This window comes from Alosa pseudoharengus, unplaced genomic scaffold (genome assembly GCF_046254945.1).
Source record: "Alosa pseudoharengus isolate Yale_2024_CS ecotype anadromous, Long Island Sound unplaced genomic scaffold, YU_APseudo_1.1 YU_APseudo_1.1_scf_22, whole genome shotgun sequence".
NCBI classification, from domain to species: Eukaryota; Metazoa; Chordata; class Actinopteri; order Clupeiformes; family Clupeidae; genus Alosa; species Alosa pseudoharengus.
The window spans coordinates 15,956,518-15,976,083 of NW_027468680.1; the positions used below are offsets into that span (position 1 = coordinate 15,956,518).

Genomic DNA, 19,566 nt, shown 5'->3' on the forward strand with positions numbered 1-19,566 from the left:
GACCCAACCCCCCCCCCCCCTCTCTCTCTCTTTCTCTATTTCCCTCCTCTCTCTTGCAAACACACATGTACCGGAGGGTCAGTCTTGTGGGTCATTTTTTGCAGTAGCCCAAACAAATGTCAAATGTTTGTATAGAGATGAATGAGGCTTGCATTAGGTTACAAACAAATTAAAGACACACACACACACACACACAATGTAATGTCGATTCACATATTTGTGAGAGTGTATTTGAAAACAACATAACTACCAGTGTATAAAAATACCCCTGCAAGGTCAGAAGATTTACTAACTGTTATTTTTACTTTAGGATTTGTACCTGCTTCTTTAATTAATTTCTTTACTGACACTTCCAGTCTCAGACTGAGGCACGCATGCTTGACCATACTGGTGTGGACAGAGGGACAGTGTGTGGGGACCTTTAGACATCTCATCTTCCAAAGGCCGCCTCACAGATTTATCTGAGTTATCTCTTTTTTCACTTTTATCTGTCTCACACTATTTGTGAAATCTAGCTTTGTGAAACAGCACTCTCCACTCTGATCCTGAGCCATCACAAGCTGTCTCGTCATGCTGTGCTCCATGTGTCATCGCATTCCCAAGCAAGCACGTTTCTGTGTCACTGTGCACCTAGTGCACTCTGGGATTCAAGAGTGGCATAGACAGACTGGCATAATCTTCATGCTGTCATCATACACATCTTCACCCTTCTCAGCCAATCTCTTACCTTCATGGAGCATGCTGCCCCTTCAGGGCACACATTCCCCCAACCTCTTTTGCACGAGGCATCGAATGGAACTGAAGGGGAGGAAGAACATTCCTTAGAGTGTCAGTGCCAGTGAGGTGGCCATGAAATCGCCTGCTGCAATACCGTACAGCTCCCATTCATTTCAACCCAACCAGGCCTGGACCCCAGGGACTTTTGTACCATGGCCTCAACATCAACCGGAAAAAATTGATTCATACACAGACACAACAACACACACACACACACACACAAAGAGAGAGAGAGCGAGAAAGAGAAAGAGAGAGAGAAGGAGAGAGAGAATACATTGTGAGAATTGTGATTCTACTGTGCTATCTGTAACACTAGCATTGGGAACACTGTACCCAAACAGTCATGCTAATAAAGCTCCTTTGAATTTGAGAGGGAGAGATAGAGGAACACACACACACACACACACACACACACACACACACACACACACACACACACACACACAGATTTCAAGGAGAGTAGACGAGACACACAACATAGTAGATGCACGGATGTTGCTGGGGTCTTATGTAACATGTGATGCTCAGCCAATCAGAGCACATCCCTGGAGCCCTGAGGCATGATGGTCCAGTGTCAGTGAGAAGGCTGGGAGTCTGGGGGAGGGGTGGAAGGGAGGGGGAGGGGTTTATTTTTAGATGCTTAGCTGAGTGTGTTGTAATAAAATTACGTAACAATAACAAGCACTGAGAGAACGAGAGAGAAAGAGAGAGAGAGAGAGGACGAGAGAAGAAAGAGAGAGAAAAAGAGAGATAGGATGAGAGAAGAAAGAGAGAGATAGAGGACAAGAGAAGAAAGGGAGAGAGAGAAAGAGAAAGCGTGATCATCTGAGCGAGGAAAGAAAGTGAGAAATCGAGTGACAGAGGGTGAGAGTGAGAAACAGGGGGAAAAGAGAAAAAGAGGAGAAGAGTGGAATAGAGATGCAGGCGGAGAGGGAACTGCATGAGGCCCATACAGGGGACAGCTGCTCCCATTGGCAGATATGTTGTTTACTTCGGTCTTTTAGTAGTGCCACTGTGTGACCCAGTGTCTGATACAAATGACATAATATTCCATCTTAGGCTTCAAACGTATGTCTTCATAATGACAAATAACCAGGCAGGGATTGGAATGATAGCAATAAACCCAGTGTGTTTGTAGTAATGCTGATACTCTATTTGCAAGTGTGTGTGTGGGGGTTCATTTAACTCTGTGTGTGTGTGAGTGTGTGTGTGTGTGTGTGTGTGTCTGTGTGTGTGTGTACCTTGCTTGTGCTTACAGAGCTTGCTGTGAGGAGATGGGCAATGTGAGTTCCTGGAAATCTCGCTAGTTATGGCCATTGATGCAGCTGCTCATGTTTGCTCTCATTATTTTATACACATGTCTGCATGCGTGTGTGTGTGTGTAAATATAGACATTGGCCTTGGGGTTTGCTGGATGCAGTGGATTCCCTGTTAAATCAGTGTGGTCAGTATATCTGACATTCCTGCACAAGTGTGCTTGACATGGATCAACTGTTCCAGTTCATTATCAGTGTTTCCTCTATGTTGATTTGGTAGTTGCGGCCCGCCACGGTTTAATTTTCTTCCCCCACGGTATCAGAAATGGGACAGACGCACAATAGTCGCAGTTGCCTTTTAAATGATCCTGCCGACATTATGCACCCCCCGTTGGCAGCCGCTAACATTGCAATTTAACAACAAGCAGAACTATTCAGAGGTTTGGGGCTGTCCAGTTTACCTCCACATAGTGTGTGGATGTGCTTATTGTCCAAACGTTTGCTTTCTTCTGAGTGACTCACTATTAAACAACACCTCCACCAAAAAAGTCACCGCGGTGGGTCCGTTTTAATAAGACAACGTTCAACTTGTCAGTTCTGACAGCTCACGTCCTGATATCAAACATCTGTAAACATTAAAACGATAAGTGAGTCACTAATATAATACAAATTGGAAATAGTCTGTTAAAATAAATAGTTGTGTTGTATGACACGGAAAAGTTTATTTTTTAATAATTTGGGCTACACAGACGCACAAAGGCCGCACGACCTAAACGTTTGTTACCCTTGTTGCTAAATGTGAAAATTAGCAAAAAGAAGTGCAACCATTTTTTTAACTTTTCTTACGAATTAGGCTACAGAATGCTTAGCCTAGGCCAGGGGTGGGCAAACTGCGGCCCGCCGAGCATTTTCATCCGGCCCGCCGAGCATTTAATTTGGTTATCAGGCTGCTCGCTATTTTTTTCCTGCGATAGAGACGACGTTGGTTAGCCTTACTGCAAACTGCACTTCACTCTCCTTAGAGAACGTTCGCAATGTCAATGTCAAAACATCATGTTAAATCGAGATAACATCATGTTAAACTAAGTTAACTCCTTTGCAGCAGATCTAACGTGAACATTATGTGATCCATTTAATTGGGAAAGCGTCTGCACTCACGAGAGGGAGAGAGCCGCAGGTTCCAGCTGGCTTGTCATTGTTGATAATTGATATATCCTTCTTATAAGAAACTTTTAAAAGGAAATCATGAAGGCAACAGTAGTTCCCACTACTGACCATTTAAAAACTGTGAGAGGGCCCAGCCGTAGGTACAGCACTAGCCATAGCGGAGCAGGCAGAAGATCATTGAGAAATAAACGTGAATTAAAGCGACAGTGCACAATTTATACATTTGTTAAACTGCATAAAATTAGCAGTATTTTTAAGCAATTCATATTTTAAAAGAAATACTTTTCATACTAAATTATAGGCTATAAAAAAAAATATTTTATATTTTTTTATGTATGTGTCGTGGGGGGGGGGGGGGGGGGGGGGGGTTGTTGTGGGGCCTGCCCCCACTGCTTAAAAAAATCCTAGAGGAAACACTGGTCATTATGCTTTCATGTTGTGTGTGTGTTTATGTATGTATGTATGCGTGCGTGCGTGTGTGCATGACTGAGTGAGAGAGAGACACAGAGAGAGAGAGAGAGAGAGAGAGAGAGAGAGAGTGAGAGAGTGTAAGTGTGTGCATGTATGTATGCATGTGTTTAGAGTGTGTCCTGTGTGTTGGACACACATTAGTATCGGGATGGAAAGCAGCTCAGAGCTATGCATGCCTACAAAAAAAACGATTTCAGCTGCAAAATCAATCCCACAACCTACAGATGAACCGAGTCACCTCCTCATCTTGTTCTCTCTGACCTTGTATTGTCATAGACCATTAACACAGGACACGTATACACAAACACTGAGATATACATCCATTAAGACCGGCCAAAAGCGTGCATCACCCACACTGCCGAACAGCCCCAGCGTTAACGGCATCCTTCAGAAGATTAAAGACAGAGTTCACAAGCTCTTGAATGAATTAAAGTTGAATGAATTAAAGGATTAACAGCATCAGAGTTGCAGTAGCTAACGCTGAGCTAGTCTTCCTCCAGAGCCACACACTTGGCAAAAAGGTCACAGATCCTCAGAAGCTCTTGTTATTGTTTTAACGGCAAAATGGACACACGCAAGCACATGCACACACTATGAGTATTACACAACATAGATACACACATGCACGCACATACACACACACACTCTCTCACACACACACACACAGAGACACGCACACAAACAAACACACACACACACTTAAGTGTTACACAACTCGTGCCTCTCTTTGACACTACCACGGAATGCTTTCTTATGAATGCTCCATTAATATTTATTTTGGCATATAAACTTGGTGCATGCTTCTGTTATCAACCGCACAGTTTAATTTTCCAGTCTCAGCGACAGTTTATCTAAAAGTTTATCTACTGAGTGAAGTGGATATTGTGCGTGTATGTGAGTGTGTATGGGTCACGTGTTTGGGATGTCAGTAGTGCTACGTCTGGAGGAGCAGATCACGCTCTAGGAGCACTCATTTGAACCCGCAGCACGCACTATGTAAAGCTTCCGTGCCGTGGAAACCACGCCGTGACAACAGGCCATAATACCCATTTTTGCTGACTTATTGACACGTTACAGGGTGCAATGAAGCAGTTTTGTTTTCAGTTTTGTACTCATTTTGTATGTATGTTTTTTTTTACATTTAGAGGAACATGATGGAGGTTGACTTTAAACAAGAGTTGGTCATCTATAATTTTTTATGGAAATGGTATGACTTCATGTACTAGGAACTTCCTCATTTGTGTTTGTGTATAGTGTGGTGCTGCTTGGTGTTTGTGTATAGTGTGGTGCTGCTTGGTGTTTGTGTATAATGTGGTGCTGCTTGGTGTTTGTGTATAATGTGGTGCTGCTTGGTGTTTGTGTATAGTGTGGTGCTGCTTGGTGTTTGTGTATAGTGTGGTGCTGCTTGGTGTTTGTGTATAGTGTGGTGCTGCTTGGTGTTTGTGTATAGTGTGGTGCTGCTTGGTGTTTGTGTATAGTGTGGTGCTGCTTGGTGTTTGTGTATAGTGTGGTGCTGCTTGGTGTTTGTGTATAGTGTGGTGCTGCTTGGTGTTTGTGTATAGTGTGGTGCTGCTTGGTGTTTGTGTATAGTGTGGTGCTGCTTGGTGTTTGTGTATAGTGTGGTGCTGCTTGGTGTTTGTGTATAGTGTGGTGCTGCTTGGTGTTTGTGTATAGTGTGGTGCTGCTTGGTGTTTGTGTATAGTGTGGTGCTGCTTGGTGTTACATTATTTCTCAGTAGCTCGGTGTGGCATGATATTACAGTTTTTCTTTGGTGCATTACATGAGTGAGTCATCATTAAGATTTGCACAACAGTCAGTCCATTTCTCGAAACGATTTGTGCAACCTGTATCACACAGTGGACGTGGAGGGTGAAAGTACCGGTAGTGGTTTTTAGAATTTTAAATCTAATCTGAGAAATGCATCAAATTGACGGAGGAAAAACTGTACATTAGCATGATGATTTTGTCCTGTAATCAAATGAGTTCATGATGGACAATAAGGCTTTGCATGATGCTTTGTTTGCTATACAAATAAGGGCCCTAGGAGTGTATGTGTGTGTGTGTGTGTGTGTGTGTGTGTGTGTGTGTGTGTGTGAGTGTGTGTGTGTGTGTGAGAGTGTGTGAGTGTGTGTGCTTGTGTATGTGTATTTATTTCATGTGTGAGAGAGTGTGCATGTATTTGTGTGTGTGTGTGTGTGTGTGTGTCTGACCTCTTGGAGGATGCTGACAGCATCTTTGCTGAGCCAGGGGGCATAGGTGATCTCCTCATTGAGGATGGCCTCAAACAGGTCATCCTCGTTCTCGGCCTCGAACGGGGCGTGGCCAGACAGCATCTCGTACAGGAGCACACCAAGGGCCCACCAGTCCACTGAAGGGCCATACAACATCTCCTGCAGGATCTACACACACGCACACACACGCACGCACACACACACGCAAGCACGCACGCACACACGCACGCACACACGCACGCACACACACACACACACATACACACAAGATTTGTGTGAATAGCTGCTTCATAACACATCTTAAATCATTGTCCTCCTGTCTATAGTTTTATCTCCAAATAAACCTACAGTCTTTAACTTAGTCACATTTACACAATTATGTCACATTTAGGTAAACTAGGTCATGGAAAAGCACCACCTACCTATCAAAATGTTATCAAACATTTTTATACAATGTCAATGGTCTATGTGGAAGAGCTTGTGTATACAGTAAGTCTTTAAATGCTATTTGAAGAGTGAGGAGGAATGTAAATACATAAAAAAAAAAAAGAAAGATTTTTGTAGAAGGTGTGGAAGTGAAGCATACAAAGAGAAAGACAGAAAGAGACACCAGAGAGAGTGACAAAGACAGAGAGAGAGAGAGAGAGAGAGAGAGAGAGAGAGAGAGAGACAGAATGATAGAGGGAAAGAGCAAAAGGGTAAATGTTTTGCCTATAATGAGCTAGAGCTGAAAGACAATCTGTGAAAGGTCAAGAGCGTGAAGGACACAAAACCAGTCAAGAACAAGAACAAGACATACAACCTCTCATTGGAGCCAGAGGGACAACAATATTATAGCATGTGTGTGTGTGTGGTGTGTGTGTGTGTGTGTGTGTGTGTGTGTGTGTGTGTGTGTGTGTGTGTGTGTGTGTGTGCCTGTGTCTGTGTGTGTGTGTATCAGACTGGCTGTGACATGCAGAGCAACAGAATAAAAGTCAGTGTATAAAACAAAGCCATCAGGCCTGTTGTTTGATCTGATGTTGATAGAAACACCACCACACATGAGCATAAACAAACATGGCTTCAACCAGCCAGAGTCAGGAGTGGGCAACATGATTGATGGGGACCATTTCTCCATCTTGTGGCCACACCAGGCATTGCAGCCGCAGACGACTAGTAGCAGCCTCAGACGAAGAGTTATGAGTCGCCATCACCGGGAACCCCACGCACTGGAGCTGTCAGCTTGATGAAAATACACCCTGGGACTTTCAATTGCTAATGTGTTGCCTCATTTCTCTGGACCTGCTGATGTTTTGAGTTTTCAGGAGTGCAAATTCAATATCCTGTTGGAGGTCTCTCATGACTTTGTAATAAGAGTGAGAGGGGAGAATGTGACGCTGAAAATTGCTGCCTCGGAAAGAGGTGCTGTATATTCACACAAATGTGTGCATACCAACACAAACACACAAACACACACACACACACACACACAAACACACACACACACACACACACACACACAAAGAGAGAGAGAGAGAGAGAGAAAGATTTGGCTGAGCTGTGCTAACCTCAGGAGCAATATAGTCGGGCGTTCCGCAGAAGGTGGCCGTGGTGATGCCATCAAACATGTTCTCCTTACACATGCCAAAGTCAGCCAGTTTACAGTGGCCGTCCTTATCCAGGAGAACATTATCCAGCTTCAGGTCCCTGTGGAAACACACACACACACACACACACACACACACACACACACAAACACAATTAATTTCCCCATGAAAATACTGTATAGTGTCAGATCAGACAAGCCCCCTCAAGCAAAAACCAGTATCAGCCCAATAGCATCACTGTTATGGCATCCAATGTACTTGACATTGCTTGATGCAACTGGAGACATGATCCTATGCTCTTTAAGCTCGCTTTAGGCTTTGACATTACCAGTGTTGGAAGAAACGTGTTACAAAAGTAATGTAATTACTGTAATATATTGCTGTTTACAAAAACAAATTGGGTAATATTTTACTCGGTACAAACTTCAGTAACGCGTGTTACAATGCATTTTAACCCAAAATTAAGTGGTATTTTGTTTTGATAAATATTCGTAAACACCACCGCGAGAACAACAGAGGAGATCAAATCCACGCAAAATAGTAGAATGTTACTGATAGTACACACAACTACATTCAAACATGCACATCCTACTCTTCCCCTGTATTCTGTAGAGCACTTCTCCAACCATCATACATTACACACACAACTCAATGTATTTTCACATCACGAGAACAGGCAGGTCTCATCGGATGGATTACGCTGGGTCTTATGTCTGTTATAAATATCTGACTTTTTGAGTGCCTTGGGCAAAAGTTGCATCATAAAGAGTGCAATGTGATATGACTGACAAACTTGGCAAAAGATCACAGCATAAACCTTTGATCCCTCTGAATGTATTAGTGGGTGGGTGGGGTTCATCCTGTCCTATCACATGGTCTATTTTTAGTAAACGACACACCCGCATGGATAAGGAGAGAATTCTTCAGGTTTCCAATGGCATAGCAACTTACAGCAGGGGCTCAACATTGAGAGGTTGCAATATTATAGCATGTGTGTGTGTGTGTGTGTGTGTGTGTGTGTGTGTGTGTGTGTGTGTGTGTGTGTGTGTGCGTGTGTGTGTGTGTGTGTGTGTATGTGTGTGTGTGTGTCACCTGTAGATGATGCCCTTGCTGTGCAGGTACATGAGTGCTGAGGTGATCTCGGCCGAGTAGAAGCGTGCCCTGCCCTCCTCGAACTTCCTGGACTTTTGGATGTGGAACATCAGGTCTCCGCCATTTACAAACTCCATCACAAAGAACAGTCTGTCCTGTTACAGACACACACACACACACACACACACACACACACACACACACACACAGAGCACATGCTTATATCATTTATGTACCCAACACGTGCAGACATGAGAGCACAGTTTTATAGGGGGAAGGCAATGCCAGGGGTTGGATGACAGAGTTTTCATTAAAGAGATGAATGTGGCTGTCTGGGGAGGTGACAGAGCGACACATAAATTATTTTCCTCATCACACACATGGTCTGGCACACACATGCACACACACATGTGGACACTATATCATGACAAGAGAGCCAGGACACAGTGTCCTTGTTGTAATACACTGCATATGTGTGTGTATGAGTGAGAGAGTGAGTGAGTGAGAGGAAAATAGGGGGGCATTTGCATACTATATACATGTATCAGTAAAACAGATCAAACCAAGCCGAATCTAACTGTGTTATGCAAGCCGAGGATTGCATATGTATCAGGACGGCATTTAAATTGATCTAAAGACCTTGTATCATGTGAATGTGCTTGTGTTAGTGTGCATAATGTGAGCGAACTGGATGTTCGCTCGTCCACTTGCTAAAGCAACTTCCTGCTCACCTCTGACTTATGCCCTGAAGAGAAGAATAGACCAGAGGAACTCACTGCTTCTTGCAGCCTAGACTGTGGTGGCATTGTCATTATATCATAAGTAATGTTTCATGCATCTGATTTTAAAGACATTCAGATTAAGTGTAGCAGAACTATAATAGAGATAAGAACGCCCGATTGCTGACTGAATATCTTTACTGTTATATGGGCCCAATTATCATACAGTCCTACTGCAGATAATGGTCATAACAGCTATTATATCAAAACAAAACACCACTTAATTTTGGGTTAAAATGCATTGTAACACGCGTTATTGAAGTTTGTACCGAGTAAAATATTACCCAATTTGTTTTTGTAAACAGCAATATATTACAGTAATTACATTACTTTTGTAACACGTTTCTTCCAACACTGGTAATGTCAAAGCCTAAAGCGAGCTTAAAGAGCATAGGATCATGCACACACACATGTGGACACTATATCATGACCAGAGAGCCAGGACACAGTGTCCTTGTTGTAATACACTGCATATGTGTGTGTATGAGTGAGAGAGTGAGTGAGTGAGAGGAAAATGTTTTAAAAATAACCCACAAATGAATGGCAGTGTGTAAGCCAGTGGCTAGCCGGTAATCTAAAACAAGAAAGATTTGGCTTTTGTTTTTTAATCTGCTCTGTCAGAACCCGCTCATTAGAAATCACATACTAAAAGCCTTAAAGGTTACATTTGAAAGGAATGCCCTGCCACTCTCCCTCCCACACACAGATGGATCATGAAACACACAGGTGATAACACACAGAACACGCAGTGAATGTGACACACCACATTAAAACACGCTCCCTTAAATTTATGAGGTCAGGTGTTTACTGTATCATGGGCAAACAGACATGACCAGCAACCAGGCATCAGCACTAGTATAAATCTAAAGGTTATTTATGATGTCAGGTTCTCATTCATCAGTTCATCAAGTGAAGAGGAAGAAAGTGAAGTGTGTGGATGTAGGTGCGAGTGTGTGTGGACGCACATGTGTGTGTTTGTGTGTGAGTGTGCGTGTGTGTGTGTGTGTGTGTGTGTGTGTGTGTGTGTGCGTGTGTGTGTGTGTGTGTGTGTGTGTGTGTGTGTGTGTGTGTGTGTGTGTGTGTGTGTCTCTTACTGGGGTCTGGAAGCAGCAGTAGAGCTGGGTGAGGTAGGGGTGGGTGCGGGCGAGAGACAGCACTCGCTTCTCAGTCATGGTGCACTCCACGTCATCGTCCTGCAGAATGATGTCCTTCTTCAGCACCTTCACCGCAAACACACGCTCACTGTTGTTCAGCCGGCACAACATCACCTGTGTCAAACACACACACACACACACACACACACACACACACAGAAACACATTAGCTCTGTGAGCTACTGAAACCTTGTGTTCATCGTTGTTCAAAACATGTGACACACACACACACACACACACACCACACACAGATGAAGTGAGAACCACATGCATGCAACCATTTAGGCAGGCCAGCATCACCTACAGTATTTAATGTACCCAGCCACCCACACACAACAAAGCTGTGAGCTAGTGCAAATGCATGCTCAGGGCTGTTTATTTGATACTGGAACACACACACATACACATGCACAAACACACACACAACAAAACTATGAGCTAGTGCAAATGCATGCTCGGTGCTGTTTATTCAACACTGGAACACACTCACATACAAACACACTGGCTAACACACAAATCCGACCAGGTACCGCAAAGACACACCCGCTGCTGTACATGTTACACACTCACGTGTTTGATGCCCTCATCATAACTCACAATGGCTGCAGTTAAACTGGATCCTAAATACTGACATAAACACACACATATGCACGCATAAGCACACACACTTACACACACACACACTTACACACACGCACGCGCACACACATACACACGCACACACACACACACACACACACGCACACACACACACACACACACACACAAACACACACACACACACACACACACACTGACCTTGCCAAAGCTGCCCTTGCCAAGCACTTGCAGAAAGGTGAAGTCTGAGATTCCCAGGCGCCTGCTCTGGTCAACGGATTGTGAGCGAGAATCTAACCTCCTGAGACTGGACTCACGGCCGTATACACTACCACCCCCTTGGCTCTGTCAAAACAATAAACAAACACAAACACACACACACACACGCACAATAAAAATTATATCAATAACAACATCACAGCATTTACATTTATAACACTGAATATATACTTCATGTGCAGAACTATGTAGACTGAAATATTCCATTTACAAGTATTCAGACCCTTTGTTATGACACTTGCAATTGAGGTCTGGTGCATCCTACTTCTATCAATGATCCTTGAGATGCTTCTAGACTTTGATTGGTGTGTGTGTGTGTGTGTGCGTGTGTGTGTGTGTGTAAGTGTGTGTGTGTATGTGTGTGTGTGTGTGAGAGAGCGAGAGAGAGAAAGAGTATGTGTGTGCGTGTAAGAGAGAGAGAGAGTATGTGTGTGCGTGTAAGAGAGAGAGAGTGTGAGTATGTGTGTGTGTATTGTGTATGTGTGTGTGTGTGTGTGTGTGTGTGTGTGTGTGTGTGTGTGTATGTGTCATACCAGTGAGTTTCGCTTCCCCACGTCTCCTGGCTGCAGCCCCATCTCGGCTGTGTGTGTGTGCGTGTGTGTGTGAGAGAGAGTGTGAGTATGTGTGTGTGTATTGTGTTGTGTGTGTGTGTGTGTGTGTGTGTGTGTGTGTGTGTGTGTGTGTGTGTGTCATACCAGTGAGTTTCGCTTCCCCACGTCTCCTGGCTGCAGCCCCATCTCGGCCAGCTTGTTGGCCAGCTCCACGCTGTTGACCCCACAGCTGGGCGCCACGTTGCCCTTACAGCGGATGTGCACGTTCATCTTACATACTACACAAGACAACAACAACAACAACAACAACAACTTTAAACAAAATGTATTTATTTATATACAGTGCAGTGAAGAGAAACCTCACAAGACAAGTATAACACCCACCTACACAACACATACTCGGACAGCCACATTTAAACAGATTAACCCACAGACAGGAGATACAGATAAATGTCTGTGTCCACACAGATGGACAAGTGAGGGAAGTCCGTGTCCTCGGGCCCTGAGGTCGCGCTAACAGGATATTTTCTGTTTTTTTTTTTAATAATGACAGAAAAATCAGAAATCCATCGTTCATTTTGACAGGGGTCACAATTGAACATGACAGGGTTTTATTTACAACTCTGTCCGTCATTTTGACAGACAACGAAAAAGTGTAACGCAACCTCTGCTCGGGCCAGACAAACACAGTGGCTTGCATGTAAGCAGCTAGACGGATTATCTGATTGGTCCACATGCAGACAAACAGAAAGGTGTAAACACACATAACAAGACAGCAATGGAGGTGGAGGACTGAGTAGGACAGACATCCCGTGAGGGATGGACAGGCATCCAAACGAGGAGGGATGGAGAGACTCACTTTTGCAGTGGAGTCCTTGCCGGACGAGGCCCCAGAGTAAAGAGCCGCAGTGGTCGCAGAAGGTGGGGACCTTGTAGTTGTGGACACTGAACTTATGGGGAACGTTAATACTGAAACCCTGGTTGGTGGTCTGTGGAAACAGAATATGATAGGGCAGTGTCACCACAGGTTAGAACCATGCGCTCGTGATTGTGTTATCATCACACATTACTTTACCACATATTACCACATAAAAAGATAAGCTACTTTTATCACTTGTTGCAGGTGTGGTCTGACTGAGAGCATGCTTGCCACATTACTGGTGTTAAAGGGGAATTCCGGCGAAGTAGCCGGAAGTAGCTGCAGCCAACAGCGCTACACCCCCATGTTCATGCCCTCAGAGTGTAGCACTGTAGCTGCCTGGCTGCTTTAGCTGTTGGCTGCAGCAACTCGAGCTTTTTTGTACCGAAAGTATCGGTGACCTCAAGAAACGGAGATCTATATGAAAAATCAACGGATTTCCTGTTTAACTTGAAACATAGGGCTAAATTATGGGAGATCAGATGATTAAGTTTGTGCTAGCCTAGCATGCATTACTCCTACCAGCCCTACACTACATCCTGCTGTTTAATATCTGCATCCTCAAACCCGACAACCATTCCTATCCTACCGGCCTTATCATCTTCTGAAAGCATTGAGAAGCATTGAGAAGGGGATACCTCTGCAATGCTGTGCGGCCTATGTCATGATTCTGGTTAACAGGAGCCTTTGGGAATGTTTCTCTGCATTAACAGACATTTAAACATAATGAGTATACACTGTCATTCTATTGCAGCTCTCCAGCTAAGTTGTTCCAAGTATGTCCAAGACTAAAGGAAGTGGTATGCACATGGTCCCAATTGAGAAGCACCCCCCCCCCCTCCCCCTTGAACGTTGATGGCACAATTCTCGTCACATGCCATGTGCGCTTAGCACAGAGGTGGGAGCATGTCATGGCCTTAACCTCCATACTATGCAATTCACAATTTAAACACCAGAGGTCAGTATGTGTAAGCATCTTCCATGTAAGAGGTGTGTTGTGTGTGGATATAACATACATTTCTCTTGCTCCCTCCCTCTCTTTCTCTCTCTCTCTCTCTCTGTGTGTGTTGAGAGAGAGTGAGTGGGCGTGTGTGTGTGTGCCACTGATTCACTGGACTAAACAAACATATATTTTACATCCACATACCAACAGTTGCACTTTTACTCTGCTTGACAAAAAAAAGGAACTGCTACGTTTGAGTAAATATGCAATGTAAAAAAAGTTCACGTATGTGTGTATGTATGTGTGTGTGTGTGTGTGTGTGTGTGTGTGTGTGCAATATGCATGCGTAGGTGTCAGGGTACCGGTTCCTTAGCTGGCTTCTTCATGCGTGGACACACAATCACCACCAACTGATGACACCTCTTGTGCACGACGCAGCTGCACACTGAAACACACAAGCACACACTCAGGCTCTTGTCAGGGTAGCTCAATAAAGCATGCACTTATAGAGGACAAAACATCCCACACACACCCATAATCAGTGGTGTAGTCTAAGTGATACACAGGACTACAAGGGAACACTTCCATGATACAAATCTATCATGAAAAACTAGACCATCTGACCATCACTGCACTACATAATTTTAAATAGTTTCTTGGGGCCTTAATAAAACATCTGTGTGATACTTTGGTCAAAATACCAAAAAGGAAGAAGCACCACAATACTGTCTTCAACCCTGTCTGAAGATCCCTGTTCAGAGCAGACCTCAGACCTCGTGTGTGTTGTTCCTTTACATTTAGCAAACTTTAGCAGTTTCTTTCTTTAATCATGAGTGGTGACACGTTCCAGATTGATTATTTTTTTTATTATTCAACAAGCTTCGCTATTAGACGTCATGTAGGGAAAAGCTCTGCATGGACAGTGTTGGGAGGGTTACTTTCAAAACGTATTCCGTTACAGAATACAGAATACATGCCCAAAAATGTAATTTGTAACGTATTCCGTTACGTTACTCAATCTGAGTAACGTATTCTGAATACTTAGATTACTTCTACATTGAATTGCATTTTATAAGTGTAGGAATGCGGCCATCAAATCCTACTTACTAAACAGGCCTATTCTGGTGTGTTCTTCTGTTCCAAATAGCTGAAGTGTTAGGCCCACATAGGAGAATGTAAAGTCAACTAAGCTACCTGATACAACTTTAAAATAGCAAGGTGACCACTAAAACTACAGCAGGCGACTAGGCTAATTAAAACAAACAAAATAAATAGGCTACTTTAAGGGCGTAGCCAGAAATTATAATTAAGGTGTGCCTGTGAGATTTTTCGGCGGCATCAACCCAGGGCTCATATTACAGGTGGAACGCAAATTACCTGTAAATGTACGCTAGCTAGGCTACTGTATATCAGGGCTCTCAAAATGGATGTGATCGCGTAATGACAATCAAAAACCGCACGTTAAAATATGCTACTCGCAAGAATAATTCTTCAGAGGCTGCACCATATAATTCATTTTAAAACGTAAATGTAGATCTAATTAGAAAAAAAAATCCATAAAGCTATTTTTAAGTTAGAATAAAAAACTTAGAATGCAGTGTCTATTTTAGAGATTGGTTTTATTGTAGGTCTAAATCAACACGTGAACTAGGCTTTGTTTATTGATTAGCAAACTGTTTAACCGATTGGCTGAAGTAGCCGGAGCTATTAATACTTGGGATAATATCCTTTGAACAGACATCAGGAACCACAATCAGTGAGGAACAGGAGTTACCTCCACTTACTTTACTCCTAATTTGCTGTGCAAACAGTCATTTCAGGGTCTCCCATGACGCGTCCATAATGCGCGCTGGCTGCGTTTTGAGGCTAGTGCAAGACGGCGGGGCTTGGATTTAAACATGGAAACAATTTCATAATAGATTGCTTTCAGGAGCTTCTGGGAAATGGAGTTGCCTTAATTTATTTAGAGAGTGAATAAACTTATGAAACAGAAGTATCCTCGTGCAATCCATTGATTTTAACAATGTAACTGTATTCTAAATACCAACTATTTAACTTGTAACTGTATCGGAATACAGTTACTCATAATTTGTATTCTGAATACGTAACGCCGGTACATTAATTCCGTTACTCCCCAACACTGTGCATGGACCATTCATGTCTCAATAAATCACGTTTCCAGACCATGGCAGCTCGTAAACAAACAACTGGGTTTCTGTTACTTCTGTGTTTTCAGTAACCAGTAACCATCACAGATACCCAAATACAACCGTCAAAGCACTGAAATGGTAAAATTGTCACACAACATCACCTTTAGATGAGAGCCGGGAAATCCAGTGGCTAAAATGAATTAGCTAAAATCGTCTATTTACAAACTGACCAATGAAGCATGATGGTGCATCACAGCTCCGACACATTACAAGGTGTGTATGTTTGTAGTTTAAGCTTGTGATCAGGAAGATGATGCAGTGCAATGGTGTAGGTTGCTCATACACACAATACACTCCCTCTCACACCAACCTCAAGTTTCTTGAAAACTTTTAGTCAACAGTTTCTTGATAACTTTCATCATCCAATCGGAACACATTGAACCGGCTATGTGGTTGCCCTGTAATATTGCTCAAAAAAGTTGCCCCATGTTTCACCTAAAGCACCTTAACACAGTGAAAACAATCATATTTATGCCCCTTGGTGTCAATATAACACCATTTAGCGCTTCCAGGGTACCCAGTAAGTTAAAAACCAAATGAGTTTATGCCATGTCTCATAGGCAGAGAAAAGCTGTTGCTCTCAAACACTGTCCACTTAATCAAGAGTCAGTGTACTGATAAAGGAATAGTTAAAATGGACAGATATAGAAGGTTTGCAAAGTTATTTCATGCTTCCTTTAGTATTTATCAAAATATATTATTAGTATTTATCAAAATACAAAAATACAATATTTTAGTTTGATACAATGCATGACTACTGTATTTTGTAGTTTATTTGTGAAACACTTAAAATTAGGGTATTCGATATTTTATTCGGTATTATTTCAAAATACATTTTGATGTATTTTTGCCCATCCCTGCACACACTCACCTTGACACTGGTAACCCTGCTTTCCAAAGACACCCCTAAAAAAGAGATCAGCAAAATATTAGCAAAATGCTAAAACACTTCGTAAGGTGTACATTTGGCTGAAAGTGTCAAAACAACTATAGGTATAGTGCCTGTGTATGAGTGAGTGTATCTGTATGCCTGTGTGTATGAATGTGTGTGTGTGTGTGTGTGTGTGTGTGTGTGTGTGTGTGTGTGTGTGTGTGTGTGTGTGTGCATGTGTGTGCATGTGTGTGTCGCATACCAAATGAATTCTCTGCAGTGGAAACAAAAGGTTGGCTGCTTGAGGAAGGTGGACATGAACTTGTGCCCATTGACCTGGTGGATGCGTCTCCGTACAGCTCCCTGCCGCTGTCGCGTGAACTCCTTACGGACTCGTGGTGGTCCTGTTGCCTCCTCTACACACACACACACACACACACACACACACACACACACACACACACACACACACACACACACACACAGAGAATATACACATGATGGTCAGCAACATTCTTGTGTAAGACAAGTGTCAAAGGCAACATGCATATAAAATAAAGTTAGCTACTCAATTGCCCTTAGACATTTTACTGTTTGTAACAGTCCTAATAGGTTATTGTGGTGCTTGTTGACACAGATAAAGTCTGGCATAAATACGAATTGAAAACATAACCTGCTCCTCTTCTCTACAGTCAACCACATGAAAACAACCCACAGACAAAGTGAACTTCTGAAAAATTAGGCATGAGTTCTACTCCAATTATGGCCTAAAAACATTTACTCGTCACTTGACAAAATTACTGAGAAATGCAAAGCAAGCAAACACACACACACACACACAAACTCACACACACACACACAGTTTTCTATGAAACCAAAATGGAACACAATCCAATTTTGACTATACTTACTTACTTTACTATATTATACTATGCTCTATTTAGTATGTCGGTAACACTTTACTTGACTGGTGAGTTCATAACACATTCATAGCAGCTGTCATAAACTGCACACAAAGCATTCATGACTGTTTCATGAGACATGACTCAACATTCATACCAAACCTTTCATGAATGTGGAAGACAGAACGACGACAACATGTCAAAATAAAAGTCCAAAGTCGCAAAGCAGCATTGGTCCAAACCTCTTACCTGATCACGTCACATCTCAATTGTACGGAGCCCCTAAGGGGACATGAGCAAAAAAAATCTAAAGTTGAGTTTCATGTGCTCACGTGAAAGTTTCATGTGCGCACATGAAAGTTTCATGTGTAAAGGTTTTGCATGCGCACACAAAACTTTCATGTGCTCACGTGAAACTTTCATGTGAGCACATGAAAGTTTCACGTGAGCACATGAAACTAAACTTTAGATTTTTTTTTGCTCATGTCCCCTTAAGGGCTCCGTACAATTGGCTACTCCAGTGCCAAAAAGACAGAACATGGTCAAGCAAATAATTTTTGCTTCATAACAATTTATTTGTTTTATGATGTAACCTTTGCAGATGATTTCTCCTCTTTTGCTACTGGGAATGTCCAACCGTTCCAGGTTACACAAATACGGGTCAGCTGAATGTAGCCTAGTTTACCTCCCAGTGTTAAACTCAGTGATGACGAATACTTCCCAACTTGTATAGTAAAGTGACATTCGATGTAGACTTCATAAGATATTCATGAAATATTTACAAAGTCTGGAGAGATTAAATTAATGGTATCCAGGTTACACAAATACGATGTTGGACTTTTATTTTGACAAGTTGTCGTTGTTCTGTCTTCCACATTCATTAAAGGTTTGGTATGAATGTCATCTCTCATGAAACAGTCATGAATGCTTTATGTGCAGTTTATGACAGCTGCTATGAATGTGTTATGAACTCACCCGTCAAGTAAAGTGTTACCAGTATGTCTGTGTATCTGTGTACGTGTGTGTGTGTATGTGAGTGTGTACTGTATATGAATGTGTGTGTACGCGCGCGCGCGCGCGCGTGTGTGTGTGTGTGTGTGTATATGTGTGTGTGTGTGTGTGTGTGTGAGGGGTCTTATTTGCACATGACTACACACTGTACTCTGACACAAAGTGTATTATTAGCTGCTGTTTGCTGCCGAGAAACACTAACCACATGCATGAAAGGAAGTGTTTGTGTGTGAGAGTGTGTGTGTGTTTGTGGGTGTGTGTGTGTGTGTACACAGATCACCACCGGCCCCCTTTACTGCATGAGTTCCGACCATCAGTGGGTGTAGTTTAGATTCTATCATGTATTCTAAAGTGACACTGTGAGGAAACATACTGCATCCTTGTCTGGTCAGAGATGAGCTCCTTATTGTTAATCTTGTTTCAACCTCATAATAAGCATGTGTCTGTATGTGTGTGTGTGTGTGTGTGTGTGTGTGTGTGTGTGTGTGTCCAGGTTAAACCCTTATTAAGCCTGGTAAAGCTTAATATGTAGTACTAGTAGTACACATGCTCACATAAAAGAGGAAGCACAGAAAAAGAACTGCCCGCCAAAAGAGAACACACAATACTAATAACAGGTGGGTCTCAAAAATGTTCTATCGAATATCGTGGGAAAAGTTAATTTTTACCCCCTAATTTAGTTCAAAGAGTGGGTCTTTCATATATTCTAGATCCATTAGATATAAAGTGAAATATGTCAAGACATTTTTTGTTGTAATCTTGATGATTAC

The 19,566-nt window shown here is 42.7% G+C and overlaps 1 protein-coding gene across 2 annotated transcripts in view; it reads right to left on the reverse strand.

Moving 5' to 3' along the window:
- The window catches only part of LOC143139922 (protein kinase C eta type-like), a 32,670-nt gene that overhangs the window by 4,407 nt on the left and 8,697 nt on the right, over positions 1-19,566 (reverse strand). Inside the window, exons 3-13 of one of the 2 annotated variants that reach the window (XM_076300764.1) lie at positions 17,146-17,299; positions 16,884-16,918; positions 14,165-14,247; positions 12,800-12,929; positions 12,085-12,218; positions 11,312-11,455; positions 11,084-11,140; positions 10,454-10,627; positions 8,581-8,735; positions 7,450-7,588; positions 5,882-6,070 (exon numbers count right to left, since the gene is read on the reverse strand). In XM_076300764.1, coding sequence (XP_076156879.1) covers positions 5,882-6,070; positions 7,450-7,588; positions 8,581-8,735; positions 10,454-10,627; positions 11,084-11,140; positions 11,312-11,455; positions 12,085-12,218; positions 12,800-12,929; positions 14,165-14,247; positions 16,884-16,918; positions 17,146-17,299 — 1,394 coding nt within the window. The remainder of the gene's footprint in view (positions 1-5,881; positions 6,071-7,449; positions 7,589-8,580; positions 8,736-10,453; positions 10,628-11,083; positions 11,141-11,311; positions 11,456-12,084; positions 12,219-12,799; positions 12,930-14,164; positions 14,248-16,883; positions 16,919-17,145; positions 17,300-19,566) is intronic. The other variant, XM_076300765.1, reaches the window with a different exon arrangement.